This window comes from Zootoca vivipara, chromosome 12 (assembly GCF_963506605.1).
Source record: "Zootoca vivipara chromosome 12, rZooViv1.1, whole genome shotgun sequence".
Classification (NCBI taxonomy): domain Eukaryota; kingdom Metazoa; phylum Chordata; class Lepidosauria; order Squamata; family Lacertidae; genus Zootoca; species Zootoca vivipara.
Genome location: NC_083287.1, coordinates 49,237,029 through 49,264,320, shown reverse-complemented (window position 1 = coordinate 49,264,320; position 27,292 = coordinate 49,237,029). Strand labels below are relative to the sequence as shown.

The 27,292-nt window shown below is 43.0% G+C and overlaps 3 protein-coding genes across 3 annotated transcripts in view; all 3 read right to left on the bottom strand.

The window, feature by feature from the left end:
• Nucleotides 1-145: 145 nt before the first annotated feature.
• Nucleotides 146-13,360, bottom strand: CRYGN (crystallin gamma N). Its single transcript, XM_035129157.2, has 3 exons — nucleotides 9,708-13,360; nucleotides 5,645-5,790; nucleotides 146-869 (listed from the first exon to the last, which is right to left on the bottom strand). The coding sequence occupies exons 1-3, from the start codon at nucleotides 10,083-10,085 to the stop codon at nucleotides 734-736; spliced, it is 660 nt and encodes a 219-aa protein (XP_034985048.1). The 5' UTR covers nucleotides 10,086-13,360; the 3' UTR covers nucleotides 146-733.
• A 153-nt stretch (nucleotides 13,361-13,513) lies between these two features.
• RHEB (Ras homolog, mTORC1 binding) overlaps nucleotides 13,514-27,292 on the bottom strand; it is a 32,590-nt gene continuing 18,811 nt past the window's right edge. Inside the window, exons 2-8 of the mRNA XM_035129158.2 lie at nucleotides 24,466-24,537; nucleotides 23,496-23,563; nucleotides 22,082-22,164; nucleotides 18,251-18,307; nucleotides 18,094-18,141; nucleotides 16,405-16,486; nucleotides 13,514-14,022 (exon numbers count right to left, since the gene is read on the bottom strand). Of these exons, the coding sequence (XP_034985049.1) occupies nucleotides 13,930-14,022; nucleotides 16,405-16,486; nucleotides 18,094-18,141; nucleotides 18,251-18,307; nucleotides 22,082-22,164; nucleotides 23,496-23,563; nucleotides 24,466-24,537 (503 nt within the window). The 3' untranslated portion in view covers nucleotides 13,514-13,929. The remainder of the gene's footprint in view (nucleotides 14,023-16,404; nucleotides 16,487-18,093; nucleotides 18,142-18,250; nucleotides 18,308-22,081; nucleotides 22,165-23,495; nucleotides 23,564-24,465; nucleotides 24,538-27,292) is intronic.
• PRKAG2 (protein kinase AMP-activated non-catalytic subunit gamma 2) overlaps nucleotides 23,495-27,292 on the bottom strand; it is a 213,966-nt gene continuing 210,168 nt past the window's right edge. Inside the window, exons 17-18 of the mRNA XM_035129352.2 lie at nucleotides 24,466-24,537; nucleotides 23,495-23,563 (exon numbers count right to left, since the gene is read on the bottom strand). The gene's annotated coding sequence lies outside the window, so the exon portion shown is untranslated. The remainder of the gene's footprint in view (nucleotides 23,564-24,465; nucleotides 24,538-27,292) is intronic.

Genomic DNA, 27,292 nt, shown 5'->3' with positions numbered 1-27,292 from the left:
TACCAGGGTCAGTATCAACATGTGGCTTCCTTGGACAGTTGCCCCAGCACCTTGCAAGTCTCCACACTCCATCCCACCAATAACAGCACCAGGTTTCTATTATTATTATTATTATTATTATTATTATTATTATTATTATTATTATTATTATTCAGCAAGGCACTCCAAGCAGTAACTAACAGCTGGACTTCCCTGCCATTTTGACTTGCTCCCATTCCCGCCAACGCAGCCGTGCTCTCGATTTCAGAAGCCCACGTCGTGTTGAAATCCATCACAAGTCGATTTCCTTTTTCATCTTGCTCCTTCTTTTCTGAGGGCATGTGCTCACCTCCATATTTAGAATGAGGGTGTCTAAATAGTCTTGTGATGAAAAGCAGCTTTCCGTGCCCGTTAAGGGTCTTCAAACCCCGTAATTATATTTACATCGTTAGAGTTCAAGTAACGACCTCCCTACCCATCTCTTTATCCCTTGCAGTTTATTGAGAGCCTTCAGAATGCCTCATTCCATGAACAATGGCACTTATCCCCAATCAGAATCACCTTCCTACCTCAATTGGCTGGTCCACAGTGGCTACCCAGTGTGCTATCAGGCCCTGGACTGTTTAAGCCAATGATCTGCCTGGACATGTGGAGGAATGCAAAAGAGGCGCATTGGATTTCAAGTCTTTATTATTTCACATTTCTAGAGACCAGGAGGGAAGGGACCAGACTCTCGTTTTCACCAGGCAGTTAGCTAAAAATAGTTGACAACCCTTCTGATTGACTGGATGTTTGCACAGGCAGCTTGCCATTCATTGCAGCTGCTATAGTCACCTCTCTCGACCACATACATCTGGCCACGATAGTTAGGTTCCTCATACAGCACCCATCTGAAACAGAAACAAAATGTTTTCTAGTCAAAACACTCCAAGCCACATTCAGAGATGGTTATGGCGCCATATTGGTTTCCTCCAAACAGTTGGCATTTGATGTTAAAAGTTGATCGCAGCTAAAATTCTAGTGGCTCCGAAGTGGAGAGATGGACTTGCTCCTTTTCTGAAGGATTGGTTAACCAAAGGTTTGGAAAGAGCAGTGATGAAGACATTAACCCCAACATATGTATGTCTGGGAGATGGCAGACAAAAAGCAGAAACTGTTTTTTAAAACAACTGATCACCACTTATTCACCTTATAAATACAGTTTTAACAAATGCGTTATCTTTCCCCCGATGTGAATCAGTACGCACACCTCCCATTTGTTTAATGTTTATCTTGCACATATGTTTGTATTTAATGTGTTTATTTTAGATCTCTGTTGATTATTTAATTGTGTTTGGGTGTTTTGGAGATACTGAATTTGTAATATATTTTGTTATAAGTTCATTGACCTAGACATCTATCAAATTTACTCGCTCAGCCAACCCCCAAAGTTCTTAATATTGAGAATGTTAATATGAAAAGGCTGCAGAAAATATGCTTTAAGATACCCTCTTTTTCATCAATACATCTAATAAGAGACAAAGGACTTAGAGGCCAAGCCACATAATTTCTGGCCAGAAGTTCTATATGAGCACTGGGGTACATGCCCCACTACGTATGCCCTATTCTAGTTGTGCAGAAGAACCCATTGATCAATGCAGGTGGTTGTCTCAGCACCAAGGATAGCGCCTAGTGAGCAACTTGCTCTAACAAAGGCTGGAAGCGAAGCTAACCCTTTTGAGCCTCTGCCTGCTGCCCATCTCTCCTAGGCCAACCCTCTGACCTACAGACGGGCACTTCTGTGCTCCCTGCCCTGCCCACCTGGTGCACCTCCTGTGCCGCTGGACTTTCAGAGTACTGTGGGAGGCACTTGGTTCCTCAGGCCCAAAGGAAAGCACCCGTGAGGGTTTGCCTCTGGTTTTATAGACCACGGATGTTGTGGAATCTGGCAATGTGGACTCCTGCCTGCCAGCCTCAGGTTCAATGGTTCCTTGACTGCCTGCTGAATTCTGGGGTCAAGACTATCGTTTCCACCCATCCTGTATAATATGGGACCGTCCTGTATTTCCATGTAATACAAATGTGAATAAATCCTATTTCATAAAGCTACGACAGCCTCCACTGTGTTTTGATTCCTGGGTGAGCACATGGAACCCCCTGGAATCTTGCCATGGCTTGGCAGAGGTTGGAGATGGTGCCCAACTTTTGTAACAATACAGTCATACCTTGGTTGTTGAACGCCCTGGAACTCGGATGTTTTGGCTTCTGAACGCCGCAAACCCAGAAGTGAGTGTTCTGGTTTGCAAGAATTCTTTTGCAGCCCCAACGTCTGACAGTGCTTCCGCAGCTTCTGATTGGCTGCAAGAGCTTCCTGCTGCCAATTAGAAGCTGCGATTTGGTTTTTGAATGTTTTGGAAGTCGAATGGACTTCTGGAACGAATTCTGTTTGATTTCCAAAGTATGACTGTATATCTGTCAACGGAGGATAACACTTCATGCATCTGATGTGGTGGACTTTATTTCATGAAAGCTGATACTGTAATAAATCTGTTACTTCTTTAAGGTGCCACAGGACTTTCACCTGCATGGCTGTTAGGGATTTAGGAAGCTGCCTTGCTCCAGGCTAGACTCTTCCTCCATCCAATCCAGGGGTTGGTAAGTTGCGGAGATCCTCTGTGGGCTGGGCCGGCACAGCGCGACGCCGGAAATTGCTTCTGCGCATGTCCGCGGTGTCAGAAATCACTTCTGCGCATGCCCGGACACCAAAAAACATGCATGCACAGAAGCGATTTCTGGCATCTGGGCATGCACAGAAGTGATTTCCAGAGCTGCGGAAGAGAGTCCCTAGCGCAGCACGCGGGGACTCACCGAGCGGGCGGCTCAGTTCGGGGGCGGCTCGTGGGCTGGTTAAATGGCCTCTGTGGGTCACTTCTGGCCCATGGGCCTTAGGTTGCCGACCCCTGATCTAATCCACTATTGCTTCTCTTGTCTATCAGCTCTCCAGGGTTTCAAGCAGAGGGTCCTTTAAAATAAAACAAATAACAACAGCCTTGCAGTTGCCAAGCCTTGAAGAAAAGACTCCTCCCTGGCCACAGAGGACATCTGGCAAGCACTTTGGGCATTTCAGCCAGAGAGCCCAGAACAGTTGTCGCCATCCTGCTTCCCCACCTAGCTGCAGGAACTACCATCACCCCAATAGAGACTGTGTCCCGTAGCATCTGTCAGAGCACCAGGTTGGGGAAGGTTGCCTTTGAGGTTCTGCTTTTTTGCCCTCCTAAGAGATGTTCCCTTGGCACGGAAGCACGAAGCAGCATGAACCAGAACTCCAGCTGTGCCTCACACAAGCCAAGCACTCTCTGGCTTGGACAGAGGGCTCCAGCTCTCTCCCAGGCACGCACATCCAAGTCATGCCTTCTGATTGTGTTTGTTTGTCCAAAGGAAGCTCATGGTACCATGAGGTCAGAGAGATAGTGGGGGAGGAGAGAGAACGAGCCAATGACATCATAACACAACAACTCCATCACTTGTGAAAGGGCGAGACACAAACGATGATTTTTGTTTTTCCCCCCACCCCCTCAAGAGAACATTTGTCCCTGGTCAGAGCAATGATGGAAATACAACCCTGCGTGATTGCCGGTTTTCAGGGGAAATGTTTTTGGGACAGAGGGAGGGGCAGCAAGACTGTCGGCCTCTCCAGTTGGCGCTTCGACCAAAGGATCAGAAAGCAAGAATGCGAGAAGGAACTATAGTGGGAAGGCTATAATTGGTGTTAATCTTTTCCAGAATAAAGAGGCTTGTTAAGCTGATCCTCTCGTGCCACATGCAGTCCCCCCCCCCCCTCAGATGAGCATTTATGACAGAACTGCTGGATTGGATATTGCTAACCTGCAATTATTTATTATTACTACAGTAAGGACTCCACACATAGACCCAAGCCCAGGGTTGGTGGAATGTCAGGGGAGTAGAGAGCTGGGTTTTGGTCTCTTTTAAAAGGGATACCCTGTAGATATGGGGGGGGGGAATCAATAAATCAATAACTGTACATGGCTTTTTTGAAGAAAGCAATTGGAAGCTGCCTTATAGTGACACAGACAATCGGTCTATCTGGCTATCTGGTTGTTTATGCTGATTTTGAACTGATCAGCAGTGCTTGCCATAGCTGCCAAGTCTCCCGTATTCCCCGGGAAATTCCCCAGGAAATTTCCCAGCTGTTCCTAGCTGAAAAAAACGGATTTTTTGTTTTTCCCGGTTTATTCTGGCGCGGCGGCCATTTTGAAACTGGGTGGAGCATGCTCAGAAGTAACTTTTGATGCTGCTCTGCCCAGTTCCAAAACGGCTGCAGTGCGACTTCTGGCACGGCGGCCATTTTGGAACTGGGCAAAGCAGCATCAAAAGTCACTTCTGAGCATTCTCCGCCCAGTTCCAAAATGGCGGCAGCGCTACTTCCGGTCTGCTACTTCCGGCCCGGTCCCTTATTTCCCGGACAGCAACTTGGCAGGTATGGTGCTTGCAAACCCCATTTTTCGACCAGCCACATCTTTTCCTGTCCCACATCTGACATCAGGTGTAGAGGAAGTGGATATCAAGTCCTAGACCCAACCCTGGAACATACAAGAGAGATGAGAAACCCACTTAGAAGTAGGTTTAGTCTGTATGGTGGGAGACTGAAGAAGTGTAGGGATTGGTAAAAGCTACAGAAAGCAACAGGGGCCCATGTCTGCGGGTGGCTATTCTGGCATGGAGCTGCAGAGTCAGAGCAGTCATCATCTATATCAGGGTGGTGAGCTCCCCATCTCTCTCCAGATGTGGATGGACCAGCTCCCATCATTGCTGACCTTTAGCTATGCTGGCTGTCAGGAGCTGATGGGAAATGGAGTCCAGCAGCACCAGGGCAAAGCATTTCTTGGAGGATGGATCTGCTGCCCCTGTGGATTCTGCCACCTGAGGCAGTCGCCTCATTTTGCCACAAGGGTGGGCCAGCCCTGACTGCAACAAATCTTGCTTCCCCTGTAGGTTTCCAGAGGAGACCCAAAGTCCAGTACAAAGCAAGACCTCTCTCTCTCTCTCTCTCTCTCTCTCTCTCTCTCTCTCTCTCTCTCTTAGCTCATATACACAACTCTCATCTATCAGGCAGGTGAGGTGGGTAGGGAAAGGCCTGCTCATTTGTTTCTATGGCAACAGAGCTCACCATTTCAAGATGCAGATGGTGGGTAATTAACTGGCCAGTCGAAGGAACTGGCATTGACAAACCTTGACAAAGGAACTGGTTTGGCAAGTTTCCTCTTATGTATGTATTCTATCCTCGCAGATGCAGAGTTGCGGGTTCAGAAGGGATCCAGTTTCATCCAGACTGACCAAACTAGCAAGTACATTAATAGCAATCTGAATTATACAAGTGCTAGTGGGTACATAGCGAAAATGGCACCGTACATGCACACACATCGACACAGAGAGATGAGGTTAGCAACATGCTCAAGGGAACACTGAGAGGCAAATGGCTCACCCAAAAAAAGAAAGCAGCAAGATGGGGGCTGAGTATGCTCAGTGAGCAGGGAATAGGAAAATGGCGGCAGCTGGAAGATGAACGGAATGGAGTGCTCTGAAGAGGGCTAAAAGGAGGACTCCATGCTGCAACCCTTTATTGCAGGTTACCCTTGTATTATTTTGACATCCGTTAGCTACTTACGCTCCATCCCCATAGACTTTGATGGCGTTGATCCAGTTTTTGGCCCAGCCTTGCCTATGCAGGCAAGAGCAATCTTCGGTGAACTCCTGGCTGCGCCCACTAAAATGCCTGCCCTCAAACACTTCGATCCGGTAATGCTCACCATGCTGTTGACAAAGGCAGGCCAAAATTAGCTTCATGAAACAGCAGCGGCAAAACCCAGAGACACCTCACTTTTTCCAAATTTGCACCAAAGAGCTTGGTGTTGCAAAATATGAATAAAAATGTATTTAGAAAAAATAACATTTGCACCCTTCTCTTCTTCTAAGGAGCTCCAGGCAACACAGAGAGGTGTTTTTTTTTTCAATTTGACCCACCAGTGAAAGACAGAAATGTGCCCCAGGCCGGCCAGTGAATTCTGTAGCCAGCAAAAAGCCACAGGTGGAAAATGGGTTCAGCATCAGCACTCGCCGGCCAGCGACTGTTTCATCACTTTAATATTTTATTTTGTCTACTGATTTAAAAATTGGTATTCCACTTTTTGAAATCATAGCAAGATCTCAAGGAGGTGGTTAGCAGCCGACATTAAAATATATATCAATAAAAATGTATTAAAATGTTTGTTTAAACAAGCAACACTTTGTCCCCCCTCCCCCATACTATATACAAAATTTGCCACTGATTTGTGTCCTAAATACAGAAGTAGTGCAGTGTAGTGGTTAGAGTGTCAGGTTGGGATAGGACAATGTTTACAATTTATTACACACCCTTTACCTTTGGGTCCCAGGGTAGGCCACGACAATTAAAACATAACATTGATATTAAAAAAAAAGTTTAAAGCAACTTTAAAATTCAGAAATAAGGCGGGTTCTAAAATATGCATATCCAGTGTCAAAAGCCAAGATAAAGAAATGTGTCTTCAGCTAGGGAGACTCAGGTTCAAAACGGTTCTGAGCCATGAACCTCCCTAGGGAATTGTTTCCCTCAGAGTAGCCTACTTTGCAGGATTGTTGTGAGAATCAAATGGAGGTGGGAGAGAAGGACCCAACACTTTACAATAGGAGCAACATGCCTGTAAAGATGTGGTCATGCTAAGTTCTCCAAGCAGTTAGTACTTTTCTTATTATTACTGTTTTCAGTGAGTAATTTAATGCCAGACTATGAAAGTGTTCAAACTTCAGCTGGGATGGGGGAAAGGGGTTGTTCTTGTGACTGCCCTAAAGATTCACAGCATAAAACACACACACACACACACACACACAGAGAGAGAGAGAGAGAGAGAGAGAGAGAGAGAGAGAGAGAGAGAGAGAGAGAGAGAGAGAGAGAGAGAGATTCAGACCATCCTCAAGTGCCCTTTAGCATAAAACCTGCACCGGAAGAAATACAAACCACGAAACGACCACGCACAAGGTCAAGAAAACAAGGCCACAAGAATGCCACTTTTGACATTTGCAAGAGAACCAGACATCCATACATGGGAAATGAATTAAGAACCCCACGAGGAACGGAACTATGAGGAGGAAATTCCAAAACACACATCTATTTGAGACTGTTTCCCTTAAAACAAACAAACAAAACAATAATCACATTTTCCTTGTTCCTAGTCAAGTCTGTGGTTATTTATTCAGGATAGTTGTGACTTTATTAAGAAAGGAAAAGAAAGAAAGAAAAACACAAGCACACAAGCTTTGGCTTCCAGTATCCTGTCTATGCAATTCTTGGAAGGTGAATTGAGGTAAATCGCTTTGGGAATCTCCCTCTCCTCCCGCCGGTAGTTTTGTTAGGTATTTGTGAGGGAGTCTGCAGACAGGTATAATAGTCTTTTTAGAAAAAAAGAAAAAGAACCAACAGACAGAGGATATAATATATTTATAAATGGAATCATGTATGAGAAGACTTGGCTGAAGAAGAGGAAAGCTTGTGGCATTATTTTGGCTGTGGAATCTCAGATATACCTGAAACATCTGATGGCGGTCCAAAAAAAAAGCAAAGAAGGGGTTCTCTCCTGTTCCCCATCTTGTACATAAAGGTAAAGGGACCCCTGACCATTAGGTCCAGTCGTGACCGACTCTGGGGTTGTACGCTCATCTCGCATTATTGGCCGAGGGAGCCAGCGTATAGCTTCCAGGTCATGTGGCCAGCATGACAAAGCCGCTTCTGGCAAACCAGAGCAGCACATGGAAACGCCGTTTACCTTCCCGCTGTAGCGGTTCCTATTTATCTACTTGCATTTTGACGTGCTTTCGAACTGCTAGGTTGGCAGGAGCTGGGACCAAGCAACGGGAGCTCACCCCGTCACAGGGATTCGAACTGCCGACCTTCTGATCAGCAAGCCCTAGGCTCAGTGGTTTAACCACAGCGCCACCTGGGTCCACATAGAGATGCACAAATACACACATACAGTGGTGCCTCGCTTAACGAATGCCCTGCTTAACTAGACGAATGCGTTTTACGAAAAATTCGTCTAGCGAATCACGGTTTCCCATAGGAATGCATTGAAATTCAATTAATTCGTTCCTATGGGCAAAAAAAAAATTCAAAAAAAAAAATTCAATGCATTCCTATGGGATTCGCTAGATGAATTTTTCGTTATAAGAAAAGACCTGTGGAACGAATTAAATTCATCTAGCGAGGCACCACTGTACACACACCTTCCACTGCAATGCAAATTTAGGCTGGAGACGGGAAATAGTACTGTAGTTAAAAATTGCTGAAGGTACTTTGAGGGAGAGCTCCATTCCTGTGGTGTGTATGTGTCTTATTGTATTAAAAATATGTTTTCTGCTTTTCAGCTAGTAAGTTTGCAGAATACCTTACAAAAAAAGGGCAGCAGGAGGGCTAACGAATTAACAAGCACAATCCAGTACATGTCTAAAAGAAGTCCCATTGAGTTCTATTGGTTGTTTCCAACTTAGAGTAGAGCCACTTAATAGACATAATATAGACCTGCCCATTAAGTACAATGGGTCTACTCTTGAGTATGCATCACCACCCACAGCTATTGCCAGGAGATTGAAGTAGGACATATCTAGTGGATCTTAATGATTGGGTGGGGTATGTTATTCCTTCAGATACTTGGGTTCCAGGTTATTCAGGGCTTTATGCACCACCAATATTATTAAGTTTATTCGAGCCTGGCAATGCACAGGCAGCTGGTGTGGGGACTTGCGAACCAACTGGAGTTTGAAGAAGACAACAGAGGCTTAGACAATAGAAAATAGTTGCCTTGCCACTCCTCCTCAGGTGACAGCTTAGAATTGATGAGCAGCCCCAAGCAATGAACTTGGTCCTTCAACCACCAACCCACAGAACCACCATCTCATTGGGCTTCAGCTTCAATTTATTGGACCTCAACCATCCCAACACTGGTCAAGTACTTAAACAGCATCTCCTGATTGAGGTGAGATAGACCACTCTGTGATCGTCAGATGTAGGGCATCATCATCATCATCACTGAAGAGTGGGCTGTTACCAACACTGATTGGGCCTTGCTCAAAATCCCTGGATGACTTCCCCCAATAACTTCATAAAGATCTTAAAACAGCAACCGGAAACTCAATGGAACCCCGGGGAACCTCACAGTCCAGAAGCCATGAGGTTAAGCAAGGGACTCAGGTTCCTACAGGTATGAACAGAACCACTGGGAGACAGAGGCACCAGCCCCTAACCCAGATTGGATGCCAAGGTCCAGGAGATACGTTCTTGTTCTTTGTCTTGCTTGATCACATGATGGCACAAAGACCTGGGCTATGAAGGCAAGAGTTTAATCCCCTGGAACAGACAAGCCTGCCCAGGCATGTGGAATGTTTTAAATAATAGTAGTAGTTGTTTACTATTTTTACTGATAATTTTGTTTTATACTTTGTAAACTACTTTGAGGTTTTTCTTCTATCAAGCGGTGCATAATTTTTATGAAAAGTAATAAATTATGACCATTCTGGCAAGTTGTTAAAACATACAATGATGCTGAAAACATTCCAAACATCTTCCCAAAGGGCAAGAGTGAGATACCTGGAAATAGAGACTCCCTGTGATAAACAGCACCTGTTCAGTCACTCATCGACAAAAAAAAAGGAGCACTAACCATCCCAACTGGCTTGCAGGATCCCATTCGGTCATTGTGCCCGTTCCAGCGGTGGAAGCCGGGATATTCGCCATGCTCCAGGATGTACTGCTGGCCTCGGAAGTCTGCGAGGCTGAAACAGATCCAGGCTCCGCTCTGCACACAGATGGAATTGACTCTGTTCATGAAGCCTCGCTCCTGGAAGTTGTCGCAGGGCCCGCTAACCTCCAGCTTCCGGCCTGTGAAGCATTTGCCTTCATAGAAAGTTATCTGGAGGAAAGAGGACGTTCCAAGCATTGAGCTACGGCCGTTGCGCGGCCCCCACGACCCACCGGTATTCCAAGCAAATGGAATCCGCTGCCAGACGGATTTAATTTTGCATTCAACGAGAGAGTTCATTGAAAGCTGGAAGTATTCTTTTAATGAGACATTACAGCTTACAACACTGTGTGTGGCTAACAATGCAGCCCCTCGAGGTTTTCTTTTATAAACACCATTTTTTTAAATTGTGTATTTAGATTAAGACACACTTCATTGTATTTCCCAATCCTCTTTATCCTCTTGCTTTCATATGCTTTTCCTTCTCTGGAGTTGCCAGATTACTTGTTTTTAAGGAACACCCCTTAATCTCAGACCACCCCAGCTGTGTAGCCCCATCCTGCAAGGCAACACAGCCCCACAATGTTTTGGAAAGCGTAGCTCCATTAAGCCATCCTGTCTCCTGTTGGCATCCAAAGCTTTTATTTTTCCAGCTCATCTCCTCCTCCCTTTTTTTAAAAAAAGCCTCTGATCTCGTACATAGGCAAAGTTACAAAAAGGAACACGTTACTTACTTTTCCTGAATACTGAGACATGTTTCATTGGCAACTGCTAACACAGAGGCGGACTCCCAAATGGGATTTTCAGAGCCACGGGAACCTCTACTATATATCAGCAGCAGGGAGACCAGGTTGGGTTTGTAAGGCCTGCCAAACAATGCACACTGGGGATGGTTCATGCTTAGCTGGCAAGAACGGCATACCTCTCTCTCTGCTGATATGGGAGTTTTAATTTAATCCATACAATTTAACAAAAGAATCACTCATTGGGGGATTTGAGCAATGAGCATTGAACATTTACAGTTCCTTTTAGAGAGGAGCTTTATTTATTAGACTAGGTAACAAGCCGATTTTCATCTGCTTTTCCTTTTAACACAGCACATGTAAGCCTCTCCTCCTGGAGCCCATAGAGTGAGTCTTCAGAAGATGCCTTGGAAATTAGGAATGTGCCCTATACCCTATTGGTCTGTCTAGTCCGGTATTATCTGTTTTAACTGGAAGTTATCTAAAGCTTCAAGTCTCTTTTTCCTCTTCCTTCCCCGCCCCCTTTTCCTTGTGTCTCTCTTTTTTTAAGATTATAGCAGGGACTGCCTTGTTTTAATCGTATCATGGCTGTCAAGTTTTCCCTTTTCTCGTGAGGAAGCCTATTCAGCATAAGGGAATTTCCCTTAAAAAAGGGGAGAACTAGACAGCTATGATTGTATACGAGCCTTTTTAGCTGGATTCTCAGATACAAATGTACTAAATACGAGTAAAGGAGCCCAAGATCCTGGAGATGAAGCATACTGTATGTAAAGTGTATGAACATAGAAAGTTGCCTTATTATTATTATTATTATTTGCATACTGCCCTTCATCCAAAGGTCACAGGGCAGTTCACAACATAAAAACACTAATACAGAAAATACACAAAACACAGGCCTGAAGGATGTTTAGAATTACATCTGAACCAGACTGCAGCAACAGCCAACATACAAACGCAGACTTGCCCTTCTTTAGGGGAAATGGGACCTTCGACTCTCAACTAGAGGCTTCCAACAAGTGTTTCCAAAAAGCAAATTCCTCTGTGGCTCTGCAGAGGCTAGATGTGTTGTGCTCACATTTTCCTCACAGAAAACAAGCCCCTATGGTGTATTAAAGCACAGAATGGCTATGTTCAGAGAAGCACCTTCTTGCTACCATATTATGCTGTCCTGCTTCATCAGAAGACCTCATTAAACAATGCTGGAACCAATTTCATGTTAAGCCAAGCCCTGAAAATACACTTCTATTGCCAAGCTTCAAAATAATTTCCACATTGCATATGTACACCCCCCCAAAAAAATTCTATATTGCTTATAAACGCCCTGCAGTACTAGAGTTAATTCCTATATGAACCAGCAGATATAGAATGAGATCAAACTGGCTCAGCGAGTGCTATTTTTGTACCAGCACGCAATTTATTAGCAGGAACATTTTATACATTCAAAGCACTCTAGAGACAAAACTAATTAAATCATATTACCCCTGGGGAAGGAGCTAATGATAACCATTCCTTTTTCACAGTTGGGGAAATTGGGCCAATGGGAGGTCCCAAGCCTCAAGAGGGAATTAATGGCAATGGCAGACTTGAAACCTAGCCCTCCAATGCTTGCACTAGGCCCCCAGGTGCCAGACTTCCATTGCTTGGATCTTGGCAAAGCTTGCTGGATGGAGAAATACAATGCACCATGCTGCGTGCTTCCATTGTGAGCTCGTTATTTTTCCGGTATTACCATTTTGTCTTCACAACCAACCCTTCAGGTACAAGAAGGCTGAAGCTGTGATTGGCCCAAGGTCACCAACAGGACGCATGACGAAGCAAGGATTTGTGCTCATTCATCCAATCCAAAACTACCGACTGTAGAACCCTTGTTCTCATATCAGAACTGAACCATGCAATTTGAAAAGGGGAACCCCTAGCATGTTTCAATGTACGCCCAATATGAAATGTGGGCAGCTGACGGAAAGGTTTATGATTGGCTGCTGTGGAGTATCACTCACTGAGGATCAACTGTGGGAGAGGGCTATTGACCTCACGTCCTACTTGTGACCTTCCCAAATGCATTTGGAAACAGAATGCTGGACAAGACATGCCTCTCCTCTGACCAGCAGGGTCCTCAAGTTCTTGTGGCCTTTGCTTTCATTATTAGATTAGCACACCCTAAAATTCATGCAATGGTCAAGACACTTTTCAGAATAGCATACAGAGCAGCAACCCAACTGAAGTATCCCAGCCTGTTGAGATGCTGAAAATTTGTCTGTTACTAAACATCAGCTTGGCCAGCTTTCCAATTTTTGTGTACCATTTTTGGATGACGAGTAGTGCTGTGACATCTTAAATGTTTAATAGAGTCATACCTTGGGTTACAAACGCTTCAGGTTGTGCGTTTTCGGGTTGCGCACTGCGCCGAACCCGGAAGTACCGGAATGGGTTAATTCCAGGTTTTGGCGATCACGCATGCGCAGAAGCAGCAAATTGCGCTTTGCACATGCGCAAAGCACCGAATCGCAACCTGCGTGTGTGCAGACTGATTGCAAACGTGCCTCCTGCACGGATCACGTTTGCAACCTGAGCGTCCACTGTAGTTTATTGTGGAATGAAAGCTTTAGGCCCACATCAAATGAGTGAAGAGGATGAAACTGGATCATACTGGCAGGAAAGTGAGGAAATATACTGGCAGCGGGGGGAGAACCTCGTTCACAAGATTGAGTTTAAAAAGATAATATGCATTCAGTTCACCCGTTACTGGAGCAGTAAATATACCACAATTATGGCCAGGGGGAGGTAATATACTGCTCAAAGCGCAAGAACAAGCCATAATTCTTCTTCAAAACCTGGAAAGTACAACCAAATATGTTAAATTAAAAAACTGCAGTCTTTTCCTGTAACTGACCTTTGAAATTGTTCAGTTTAAGCATTCCATCATACAGGTGGCATACTGGACTAGGTATTTTTCAGAAACGGCATTAAAAAAATGTAAAGAACCTGTTAAGCAGAGGGCACACAAAGGTCTGCAGCTATTTTATTTACAAGTATACATTTAACACAAAGAAACACCGATATTCAAGCCTAGTTAATAGTAGTGTAACAATATGCATTATCTGGATGATTATTCTAACCCAACTACATTGAAAAATTAATGCCAGTAAAATTCTTGGTCATAATATTAAGAAATACAATATATAAATTGAAAATATGATTGCTTAAAATTTGAAAATGGAAGTGAAGCCTTTTTTTTTGCACAGGAGTCAGAGTTTAACATAATCTGAAGGAAAAGTCTCCAACTGACTTTATATTGTTCAGGTTAACAGAAGAAGAAAAAGCGTAGTTTCGCTGTGAGGGGGAACAGGCAGTTTGCTTCTTAAGGTAGAACATATTCTCAGTGTTCAGCCTTCGGTGGGCAATCACATCACCGAGCATGAAGACTTCCCTTGTGAAGATGCCCCGTCAATTTTCTCTGCCTCCAAAATTATCCTTCTGAAGACGTCAACAGCAGTCTGGAAAGAAGGCAGAGGGGCTATTAAGAGTCTCAAGCAGTAGAAAGCACAGCAGCCGCTGTAACTGTTTTAGAATAGTGAACAAGGATGAGAAGAGGAAAGGTGACAACATGCTGTAGCTCAGCATTGCTAGCATGCCTGAGATGGATATGCATGTGACACGATGCAATAAAAGCAACACAAAAAATCAGGATTGCCTTATTTCCCCACCCAACTCTCATTGCTGAACTCTGACCTGCTAGCCTTCCTTTTTCTTGCAATATGCAAGTGATGCTCAACATGTGAACTGCCTCTTGAGCCAAAATCGCTCAGAATGGGCCTTGTGTACCTTGCACAGTGCATGGGAAGATCACTGCAGACCACCATGCTGCTGAAGTTTCAAGCCAAAGTGTAAATTGGTTGGCTTTCCAAAGTGTAACGAAGACCTCTTTGTTAGGCCTGGCATGAGACCAGTGAAATATACAGCGGTACCTCGGTTTAAGTACACAATTGGTTCCAGAAGTCTGTACTTAACCTGAAGCGTACTTAACCTGAAGCGAACTTTCCCACTGAAAGTAATGGAAAGTGGATTAATCCGTTCCAGACGGGTCCGCGGAGTACTTAAACTGAAGCGTACTTAACCTGAAGCGAACTTTCCCGTTGAAAGTAATGAAAAGTGGATTATTCCGTTCCAGACGGGTCCGCGGAGTACTTAAACTGAAAGTACTCAAACCGAAGAGTACTTAAACCAAGGTATGACTGTAATAGTAATTTGGTTTCATACCTACTTGTGTTGCACTGTAAGTATTGTTACCTGCCCTGAGCATTGGGAGTGGACAGATTAGCTGTCTCATCTCAGAAGGCTACGAGGCTATTTCAGGGACATGAGCCTGAATTCATAACCCAATGTGAAGTGAGTTACAGAGCTGGAAGCTATGAAGGCCAGGGAAATGTTTCTGAGAAACTAGATGGCGATGTTAACAGATGCTAAGAGGCAGTTGACTCAAATAAGCTCCAGGAGCTGCATTTTGATTTGGAGGAAAATATGCTTTTCAGAAGGTACTTCCATTATTGAGCTAGAAGGTAGCACAGAAAGGCACCCCAATATTTAAGGAATGAATAGGAAGAACTGTCCCCTGAACAAAAATGTTGCCCTTCAGTATCTTTATTTAAAAAATTATAATCTCTTATCACCTAGTTGCTATTGATGTTTCATTTTTTTCATGTTAAAAGCTCTTTTCCTCTTGTACTGAAACTTGTTAAGAATTTTTGCCTGCAGAAGTAATAGTTGCAGGGAAAATATAGTAAAGAACGAAGAAGCGGAGGTTTTGGTAATGAGAATGCTGCAAATCATTTGTGTGAAACTATCTCGGCATTTCTGAGTTGGCACACTTGGAGAATCCAATGCTCGTCTTTCTATTTTTTTTCTGTTCATCAAGGGTCATTTGCCAACAAGGTACAATTCGGAACTGGGCTTCCTTCCAAATTTGTTCCAATGGATTCAAGCAGTCCCTTAAGCATCTTAAAAGTGCAATACGACAGTTAATTGAACATTGCCTCATATAATGTCAGATATGTACTGTATCTCATGTGACATTTAAAATCTAAAATCAAATGAAAAGGGTATTTGTCAGTACAACGTTTCCCAGGCACAAATTGTCCACAATTGGTCAATTAACGTAATATATTTCCTCTGCAATTAGATTTTTTCCAGAATCCCAAATAGCTTGCTCTACAGAAGTTTCACCTCTACATGCTGTTTCTTTACTCCTGAAGGTAGACAGGAATGCAATTTTATTGAAACATTCAGATACCCTCCCCGATATTCTAAAACAGCAATTCAGCTCCCATTTTTCCTTGTGAATATATGATGTGCTGCTTTAACTCAAGTTCAAGTCTAAAACTGCCAGTGCTCTTTTTAGTGGATCCTTTCATGTTACAAAATTAAGGAGCTCTTAATCTGTGGTGGCAAAGCAAGAGTCCACCCTACCTCTGCATCTTAAGGATAAATTGATGCAGTCATGCAACAAAGTCTATGGAAAATACATGTTTTAACAAGGTTCCCAGTTTGCATCGCCCATAACTAATCTTGTTTTTTTTGTAGTTTCAAGTGGCTGCATTCATGTGACCGCATTAATCTTCTGATGACTGTAATAGTTACATGACAGTCTTGTTGCCTGAAGATTTCATCATATGGTGACATATCACAGTAATCTCCAGATTAGGAACAGTCAATGGGATGCAAACGCCCAAGTGATGAGTTTGCCACTATGCAAATGGTCATGAGCAAGCTGTAAAAGGTTGACTTGGGTAGCTCTTCTCTCATTTCCCTGGAAACACATTCATAATTAAGCAGCAATTCCTATTTCAACTTCAGCCCTTTAGAAGAAGAAAATTGGCTACCTGGTTTTCTTTAGCAGAAGATTCCAAGAAAGCTGCATTCCAGGATTCTGCTAAAGCTTTCCCTTCTTCATAGCTGATCACCCTGAAAAAAGGAGAGTTATTCATAGTAAGAGCCCTCTAAATTAAAGTTCCAACCATTTGACTGCTCGTCGTACTGTATTATATGTAAGATTTAGGAGAACTCGTCCAACAGATCCAGATAAGATATGTTTACAGTTTGGATTATCAATGTTTCATGGAGAAGGTTTCACATCAATTTTCAATTAGAGCAAGAAGCAGGCAACACCGAGTTTTGAAGGAAGGGGAGCTGAGTGTATTGTTAGAAGACACATAATGAAAGCCAAAGCTTAGTCACACAATAACATTAAAGCCCTGCTGATCACACAGGTTTGGAATCAACAACACAGGCACCATCTCTAACAGCAACTTCACAAGCATGTTGCGTATTATTTTGGGTACAGCCACTTTGAAAAATAACTAAGTTAAGGCTGTGCCCATTTACAGGCTAAGCAACGTCCCATGGATGAGGGTATTATCTGGACCATCTCTCTTCTAAGAGAAATTTTTTTAGTAGTGGCAGAAATATAATTATCCTGTCTATTAAAAACGTAGGAGAGCCTGCTGGATCAGGTCTAGGGCATACGTAGCCCAGCATCCTGTTCCCACAGTGGCCAACCTATGGGAAGCCAGCAAGCAGGATGTGAACACAAGAACACTCTCCCCCTCTGCTGGTTCCAGCAAGTGATATTCAGAAGCATAGGGCACCCAATTGTGATTGGCAGAGCATAGCCATAGTGATCACCATATTCTTCACTAATTTGTCCAGTTCTCTTTTAAAGCCATTCAGCCTGGTGGTCATCACTGCCTCCTCAGGCAATGAGTTCCACAGCTGAGCCACGAGCTGCTTGAAGGAGTATAACCATATTACCATAATTCTGAGTTTATGTGTCACCATAAATGTGTGATTATAACGGCAAGTGACTTTTTACCAATCAGCAAAGGGGACTAGTGAAGATTACGGGAATTCTATTGTTGTAGTGGACACAGTAGTCAAATTAAAAATCAACTTTGCCCCGGCAGTAGTAAGATCCACCAGAGGATCGGCGACAAATATCCAGGCAACAGGTTACCCTCAGGCAACTTTACCTGAACCTGACCTGGCCAAAATGCTACGTTTTAAAAACTAATTGCAACTCTAAAACCTGAAAGCAATACTAGTACCAACCCAAGTAGGATGACCTGAGCTCCTTGGAGGAATAGCAGGGCACAAGTGTGACAAATATAGCTCATTCTTGGCCTCCTACACAACTCCTCTGCAGATAAGTAGGTCAACAACTGACCAACATTCCAACCTTAGTTGAATTTATCAAATAAAAGCCAGGAATAGGAACTGGAATGAGGTAAGCTGTGGTATCTGAGGTGATGTATCAGAAGGAAAGGTAGTAAATTACAAAAACATTTCAAGGCATAGGACTACTATAGCTGTCTGCAGACCGTTATGGTCAGAGAAGCATATCCTTCTAGGTTCTACAGAGGTTAGACCCACTGAAATGAATAAATAAAGAATCAAGGTCAGTAACGTCTATTAATTTCAATGGGCCTACTAAGAGTATGACTGTATACAATGCATAACAACATTTTAAGCTTAGCAGGGTTGCCTTAACTCATCTCAAGAGAAATATTCCATACCGTTCCATGTGCAGGTCCTTTTTATTCCCAACCAACATAATGGGGATCCTATGGGATTAAAAACAACACAAATCACTTTCAGAGCAGAAGCTGATGTCTGCAGAGTAATAGGACAGCAAAATGAAACATGGAATGAAATGAGAGTGTTACTACTTACTGGACTTTTCCCACCATATCCAATAACTTGCCATGGATAACTTTAATCACTTCAAAACTGAAAAATAAAAGGATGACATCATACACGCCCTCCAACGTTGCACCCTCTGGCATTTCTACCCTGCCCACAAATAATTCTACAAAGATCAAAGCCACAAGCAAACACTACCTCATTTAACTACTGGGAATTCTATTTTCTGGAAAACCTAAGTGAAGCCCCGATGCCAATGGTATCTCATCATGTTTACACAATTAAAAAATGAGAAATTAAAACCTGCACCCTGGCTTATACATGGCAAGCGAGACATTACTTGAGCTGTGTATGAATTTGATTTCTTTTAAACAGCAAAAGGTGATAAAGTTGAGCATCAAACACCATAATTATTTTAAGTCACAAACTCAGGGTTAAAGAGGCTGTTTCCAAAACGTAACACGAACCCGATACTGTTATATACCAGGTCACTTCCAAAGCAGTTTATGTTCTGTGTAGGCTGGTTGCACAACCCTGGGAACGTGAGCTGTGCAAGCCTCACTGAAAGGAAGGGAGAATTGCACAACTGCAGTGGGAGTACATGCAGAAGTTTCCACCACAGTGTGACCTTGACCATGAAGGACAACTGGGTCAATGAGGTCAGGACTTCATTTTGGCACAGAAAGGTAAACAGAATTGGAGAAAGCCAGAACTGTCATTGTGACAGTTTGATTGCTCATGTAAATGGAAGACAATCCATAAAACACCAATGGCAGAATTCCAACACAGCACAGTACAATCTAAAAACAATTTGCTGACTGAAAAGGGAGATGCACAAGGTCCTGCGTTCACCCTGCTCCTTTCACCTCCCACCAGCAGGCCAAACTCATATCACCCTACGTTTTATGTATGGACTACAATATTTACATCACAAATTCCCCAGGCCCTTGCCCGCTATCTGCACCTAACACTGGGGGGAGGAAACTCCAGCAACTTAAGCCAACTACCCCACGGCTTTCACTTTCTCTACTCAGCTGGTCCGTGTGGTGCTTCAGGCACAGCCTGAACTTGCTGGTGTTTGCTTCACATTTCAGTGTAGACTGCGACATAAGACGACTCATGTTCCCTTCCTACCGCTTGCATTGCAAGGTGTTTAGGATTTGCAGAGCTCACCAGTACCAACACTTGCCAAGGCTTGGCCTTGTTCACCCCCATGAAACAACTTTACACATAAGGAGGAAATAAGAGAGATCACGTCTGAGACATGCAAGACATTAGAATGGAAATATATTTGCAACTCTCATGTTCCTCAAAAACAGAAGCGAAATTACTGCAGAGGTACAGCTTAAGCATACTCTCCAGTATTGACAGGTACCAGGAATTTACGAGAGAAGTAAATGCAGAACTTGTGCCAGTGTTTATTCTTTGTGTGTGAGAACACAGTTAACTCCAGGAAAACAAGGTAGGATCCAGAGGGTTGTAAGTGGCTCTACTACAGCCCTCATGTCCCATTCCAGCCACTCCTGAAGTTTTTGTGTTTTTTGGGGGGTGTATGTGTGTGTTGTTCTCTGGAACAACTTTCAATATAGCACAGTGGGGCCACAGCTGGAAGTGAAGGTTAGCAAATATCCTGGACAGAATACGGATGCAACACAGTGCCTTCTCAATCTACTTTAGGCTCCTGGAATGCAGTGCATAGTGATGAGCTGGCAAGAGGGTAATGGGCAAGTTAGGGAGCAGCTCAAGACCCAAGTGCTCTTCCCTCCTGTGTGGCTTATGGCCCGATCATGTGGGAGCAGAACACGTCCAATTCATGTCTGATAGCTTAAGGTGTAGAACAGCAGACCGGTGAATAAAATATTCTTAAAGGGCAAGAGATCGCAACAATGCTGAGACACATGACCATGCCCTTGGAGGCTTGCTATAATGGGTATGAAGTTCACAGAGGCCGCAGTCACAAGTGACACTAAAGCAAGCTGTGGGGCTCATTTCAAGCAAAACGTGTGTGTGTGTTTGTGCATAGATCTCACTTCGCTTCTCCCTTAATTGAGTAGGGAAGCAAACCATGACTGGGAAGTCAGGCCTTGCATTGCGGTTTGTTTGGAGAGAAGTACACCACAAGAACTCTGTTCAGAGGCAACTCCAAGCCAGCTGACTTGGGACTTCTTTAGCAGCTGAACTAAGGGAGGAGGTGAAGTGTTACGGTTAAAACTAACCACATGGCTTGGCATAGCATGTGGTCACCATGACCCTCCTTCTATTCATTATGGTGAGTCCCAAACAGCTGTTGTCTCCTAACAATATTTTCTTCAGTCTGCTGCTCTCAAAAGGAAGTTAGAAATCACCTTCACTTAAGTCTGTGCAAGAGGACAGTACCACAAGGTTTACAGAATATTAATTTGGAAACTTAAATTAAAACATCAACATTTTTATTAAGACTGCAAACAGGCTTAACAAGAAGCCTATTCTAAAATTCTCTATTAAAAAGAAAGAAAGAAAAGCAAATAAATTGCTATCCACCCTGCGGACAAGAACACACACATATGAGAAAGTGATAATTGAGCCCATCACAGAAAGCAGAGCTCAAAGAATGGAAATTTCCAAAGAAAAAGAATGCCTCAATACTGACTTCAAGAGCCAAGGTTACACAGTCCAATAAACTCTTGTCTTCTGCTATCCTGTACAAAGTGTCCACATACACTGCCCCAATAAGGAGATCTGTCTGAGCCCTCAGAGCATACTGCAAATGGATCAAGGTTGCACTCTCATTTTTCACAGGCTACCAGGCAGCTGAAGGTTGGTAATGCCACAAAGCAACATCGTGAGCGAACTCAACATGAAAGGCTCTATATCCCATTAGCAATCTTTTACCCACAGTAATAGGCTTTAGGTTATCAAGCACTAATGGCCTTGAAATGGTGCCAAGGTTTCTCTTTCAGGAAGGCAGAAGGGTTAATATCAAATGAGTGGAAGATTCAGCCTAGGGACAAATTCTCAGACCTCACTTTTGATACCCACTGAGTTGTGTGCAAGTTCAGTTCTAAGGCTTTGCAATATTCGTTTCAACAGATGAACACGAAGTTCTACTCAGGGTTTGCCCATTGAAATCTATCGACCCAAGTTAGTTTTGCCCATCAGTTTCAATGGATCTGTTCCTACGATACCAGAATGCTTGACACATGGCACATTAGTAGGTCAGAGTAGGTTGCAGCTTGGTTACCACAACTTTCGGTACCTACACACCAGGCATACTGGTGTGCATTTGCAGAGAAGGCAGCAAAACAATATTGGCAGGTACCACTGATGCACACTTGAGAACAAAATTAATTGTCTAAGAAAGTAAGTAAAATAAAACTATTATATGGCAAGATAGATTTTTGAGTAATTTTTATACATATTCAATAGTCAATGTATGTATATTTCTGAGCACAAAACCTACTTTGGCAGTTTTATGCTATTTATGAAAGAGCGTCAGTGGAATGTGCCACTTGGTAGCTGGCTTGGTGGCAAAGGCAGAGGAAAGAACCACAACTGCCTGAAATACTATTCTGTTTTTTTCTTCTCGGTCTTACAATTTTGCTTCATGAAGAGCAAATGGATGCTGCCCTTTTATAGTACTTCTCAATTTAGCTTGCACTTCATGGCTCCCAGAATGTCAGTGAGAGGCAATACTACTCTGAAAGCTAATAAATAAAAACTCAGTATGTTTTTATGGCACTCAACCCATGTCCTGCAAAATATTTTTTCGGATGTGTTTGCACCACATTTTCAATCGAAGTAGGGGGACTAAAGCAGCCAAAGTCTGAAACAGCTCAAAATTAAGAAACTGCCTTGATAGCAGGAATTGGAGGCATGACTTACCTTTTTATTGATGTGACTGAGTAAACAAGAATGTATCCATTAATGTCTATGGAGTACGTCTGAGGAAATATTGAGTATTCATCCTGTTGGAAGATAAAGCTGCACGTTAATGTTTTGCTGCCACACAAGCTCATTAGTAAGCTTGAAGAACTGAGTTAGGATTAAGCGCATTTAATCCTTGCATTGTTAAAATGCTGTGCATGAACGTACATGTACTGACTTCCTTTCACTGCTGTCTTGCATTCTAGTGAATTCTTTGCATAGCTGAAGGATTACAATTCCTCTACAAAGGTCTACAGGAGCAGTGCCACTGCTGAAAATGGAAGGCACCAAACAGGAAAGCTGACATTTCACCGGCATGATGCACTCATGCACTCACTATGCATTTACAAGAGCGGCACTGAATGTGAGAACTGGTAACTTACAATTACTAAACAGCCCTATGGGAAGCTGTGCATCAACTTTGACACAGTGTGTCAAGACAAGAGAATTTTGACATTTAAACCTATCAGTATTATATCTGTTAGGAAATTGGACATCTACTTAAATAACTTAGAACATGCTCAATACTATTGCTCAATACTGTTTAAGATGCCAAATGATCTTTCGACTATGAAGTAATGCAAATAGTAGGTTATCAACAAAGCACTGATCAAATTCCATTTTAGCTTCCACAGATGTGAGCACTAGATCGATCTCTCATTGCTCCTTCAGAATTTAAGGTAACTTTGACTTTATACTCCCACTGGCATCAGCTTGCTTGAAAGAAGGAACTTTCTTAATGACAATGCAAGCAGACAAATTCAAAACAAGGTTCTGTTTAAAGATTTTTATTTTACTAACTGAAATACAACTGTAAGTACACAAAAGTAAACACAATTTCCCTCTTCTTTCCTGTGACTTTAGGATGTTCGCAGAGGGAAAGTTTCCCATTCCCTTCTCCCTCCTTGAACCACCTATGCTCCCACAAGTGTCTGCCTGGAGGGTCAGGAATTCCTACTGCACAATGTGAAATGAGGTCCAGAGAGGCTGCTAGGGAAGAGGGGAAATGGGAATTTTCCTCCCATGAACTTGATTATGCTAAAATGATGAAATTGATGTCTAGGGTTGCCATATTTTGAAGAGCAAAAAAAGAGGACACATTTGCCTAGGGCAGGGAGAAGGGGGTGCGGGAGCGGAATAGCACTGGAGCATGCCATGGGTGGGGCATGTGCTGGAGCAACATCAGAGGGCACTGGGAAGGGACGTGGCAAAATTTGTGCATGCAAAATGGGTGTGTGTGATACACACGTCTAATTTCTACTTGAAAATAATTAAAAGGGCCATAACCTTCTCTCCTAAGTCCTTTAAGCCACCGTACCAATTTTAGGATACCAACACTGGAAATACTATCAGGGAAACAAACATCACTTACTTGGCCAGCTGTGTCAACTACTTGAAGATGATATTCCTGCCCATTTACTGTAATCAGCTTTGTGAATGCTGGACAAATGAGAAAAAGGGCAGTTCAGTGCTTCACAGGAAAAGTCTATCACTTCAGTTCAAACTGGCCATTTTACTCTTTAGGAGACTAAAAATAACCTGGGTTTCATTGGCCAAATTTTCACATCACAGTTAACTATTCTTAATGGATTAAAAAGTATGCGATCTATGGCTTACCATTATGTCTGAACCAGAGGCTGTGGTTGGTTTCACCCAAACACAAATCATGATTTGTAAGTCAAAAACAAACCTTGACTTATAGATCATTGTTTGAGTGAAATACACCATGACCTCCAGTCTTAGATTAAGGCTGTGAAACTTATTCCATACACATATATTCAGTGCTTTTTTCCCTAGAAAAATAGGTGTCAGTACTCACCATGAAGTTGTTACAGTGAGCATCACACTTTTTAACCAAAAAAGAAAAAAAAGAGGGGGGGGCAAGAGAGGTGCTAGTACTGTGTACCCTTGAGTACGTCCTGAAGAAAAGCACTGTACTGTATGTATTTCTGCAGAGCTGAACTAGAAAGAGTAGCCTTAAAGGCTAGCAGTTATATTAACTTTAGATCCAACATAATTTCAAGCTCATAGGTCTCATTTCCCAAAAGGCTGCAGAGAAGTGTTGCTTCTATTCCTTTTCTGCATATGTGATTTCTAAACACAAGCCATAGTATGTGCACAAATTTAAAAAGATCGATTGGTTTACACCCTAGCTTCTCTATAGAAAACTGTACTTCATGAAGTTCTGCCTCCGTTAAACATCCAACTTCAGATTAAATAATAAATCAATGAAGCACAAACTGCTTCAAGCTCTTTGGAGGAAAAGTGCATGTGTGGCCGAAATGGATTAAGGCAAGTCAGCTCTCCTTGCATGGTCAGAGAAATAGTTCAGAGTTACTTACTGTTTTCTATGGTAGGATCATATGAATCAACAAACTGGCCTTCCACAAACTGAATCGTCAATGATGATTTCCCTGTGAATAAAACAAGGCAAAAGCTAACAGTGCTGCACATGCGGTTAATGACATTCTGTTACCAAACACAGAAATTTTGCACTTTTTTTTTGAAGCGCTGTTTAGGTGATGCCGACTACACTGTGCGTGAGAGACAGTGTCTGACTCCCTCCTTCTATGCCGTATCTGCGTTTTAATTGGATTGAAAATTGATTGATGACGACTTTTTCTCCCTTTGAACTGTAGCGCATCATGCCATATCACAAACTGTTCTTCACATTTTCCTCTGCTAGGATCTACACATTATAGCTTGGCTTGATAGTCACACCCATTATTTGCAGCTGCTACAAACACTTCCATTACCCTAAAACCCAAGGATGCTAGCATCTTTTCTACACCCTTGAGTTACTGCCATCCCATTTGGTCATGCTGTCACTTCTGCTGTAAAGCAGCAAATATATCAATAGGCATTAGAATTAACAGTCCTGCCTCACATATATCCAATGCAGGTTTTCACAAGTGCTAAAGGAAATATGTATAGAGGTGAAACTATAACCACGGCCTATTAAATACTGAAGCATTGCTCCAAGCATCTTTCAAACTGAGTTCTGAAGACGTCTATCTGTCTAAAAAAAAAAAAGTTTCATATGGTGAACATATGCCTGTGCCAGGCAGCCATCTTATTTCCACATACCACTTATTACCATTAGAATAATTTAAAATACTCATTGTTTCACGAGAAACCAGAATGATTTGCACATAAGGTGACCATACATTCTTCTCCTTAAGTGTGACAAAAGCCAATGTTCCAACCCTCTTGTCTCTTTAGGAATATTATGTTTGCAAAAAACAAAAACAAAAAACAAAAAAACCCCACAACACCCCCCCCCACCCTGACATCTTCCATGAGGGCAAAGCCTATGACATACATAGGTATTGCGAACAAAGATGTTTCTAACCCACCCCCACCCTGAACCGTCCCAGTAGACACTCCTCGCCCCCACATTCCCATGAATGGAAAGTACTATTATTATATGTATTAGTCACGTTCCTCACAAATGTGACCCAAAACAAACTGATTGTAGGGACTTCCGATCTGCCGCGCTGACTGAGAGCCGCAGAAACCTCGAGCTCCGAGGTTTCTGGCTTGCGGGGGGGGGGATTTCGTGGGGGCGACGCGGACCCCCGTAGAACCCCGGGTAGAGTGTCCCGGGGGCAAAAAAAGCTCGGCGGAGCTCCAGGAACGACTCCTCCGCTGCCCGGTAAGCTCGTAAGAGCCCCGAGAGTCAGCGGAGTCGCAGTTGTGGGAGCCATTTTGAGCACCAAAGTTACCTCCAAGAAGCAAAGCTCCAAGCCTACAGCCTGCAAGCGGCGGATTCTTCCCTTAAAAAGAAGAGATTTGGATCAAGTTAGTCAAAAAATTATGAATTGGACTGGATAATTGGCGCTGGGAGGAGGCTTAAAAGGGAAGTCAGCCCCCCCCCCACTTGAGTAATGGACGATGCAGCAAAGCTGGGGAAAGCCCAGCAATTTTCTTCTAAGAACTTTTTCCTGATGCAGAGTAAGGGAAAAAGATAAAGTGCATATAAATCTCTGCAAAAGACTGTGATTTGACTTGAGCTTGGAGTCGGGTCAAAGGAAGGATCGCCTTTATGACGTCACAATAGAAAAGAATGTGATTGTTGCATGAGACTGAGAGCTGCAGACAAGTAAAAGAGGAAGTTTTAAAAAATAAACTTCAAGGCCACTCAGTGTTGAACTTGAGACTGAATAATAAGAGAAAAAGTAAAGAAATAGAGGTTGGATCCAGTTCAGACGGGACTTTATTCTTTTTATACTTGGAAAATATAAAACAAGGACAATAACAACACCACTTCCTGCTCTGCCATAATTATGGAGGCGGAAAGCATCAACAGGAAGGGAGAGAAGGTTCTGGACTGTGAGAAGAATGGTACACAGTGGGACTTGATTTTGACAACAATTCTGGAAATGACAGAGGAAATTCGCAATCCCAAAGGTGTTGCAACAAGCATGGATGAGAGGACTGATGAACTAATAGAAATGAATTTTGAAATATAGGATCCATACAAATTCAGAGAGGAAGAAGAGGAAGAAGGACTAGGGGAAGGACTAGAACAAGACGCATGCTGTGATTTGACTTTAGGGAAAATTCTGGAAATGACAGAGGAGAACCGCAATCCTGAAGGCAACGCAATAACTACGGGAGAGAAGACTGCTGATTCAACAGAACTGATTTTTGAGACAGAAGAGGAGGAAGAAGAAATCACTGTTTCACCGGTGGGAGGGGTGGAACAGGGAAGGGACTCGATCCTAAAGCCCCCCAAAAAGGGGAAAAACAAAAAGGTTGTTACCCCAGTGAGAGAGGGGGTGAAGGAAGCAGGTGGGGGGCAGAAAGAGAATGAAGATAAAATGTTGGGAATACAGCAGGGGGGGAAGGGTTGAGCAAAATTTAGAATGGGACAGAGCAGGAGTGGGGTGAGGAGGAATTGAGATGATTTTTACAGGTGGATAAAACACGGTATCAAGGGTAAATGGTTAAAAAGAAGTTGTAAATTGGAAGAAAGAAGGTAATCTTAGATTTGGAAACTGCAATAATTAGTGATTAATAAGGAAATCAAGAAGGGGAAATGAGGAGGTCCGAAATGTTTAGATTAGAAATTGGAAAAATGAGTATGTCTTATGTCTATTTATTTTTATTTTGGTTTTTTTCTTTCTATTTTTCCTTCACTCTTCTTCTATATAAAATGAATAAGAA

Bases quoted from the DNA above. Each gene is read 5' to 3' on its own strand.
- CRYGN (XM_035129157.2), bottom strand. From the start codon at position 10,085: ATGAACTCTCTCGTTGAATGCAAAATTAAATCCGTCTGGCAGCGGATT. The intron at 5,791-9,707 runs GTTAGTGCTCCT...CTTTGTCAACAG, and splicing joins CCTGCAAGCCAGTTGGGATG to CATGGTGAGCATTACCGGAT. The intron at 870-5,644 runs GTAAGTAGCTAA...TTTCTGTTTCAG, and splicing joins AAAGTCTATGGGGATGGAGC to ATGGGTGCTGTATGAGGAAC.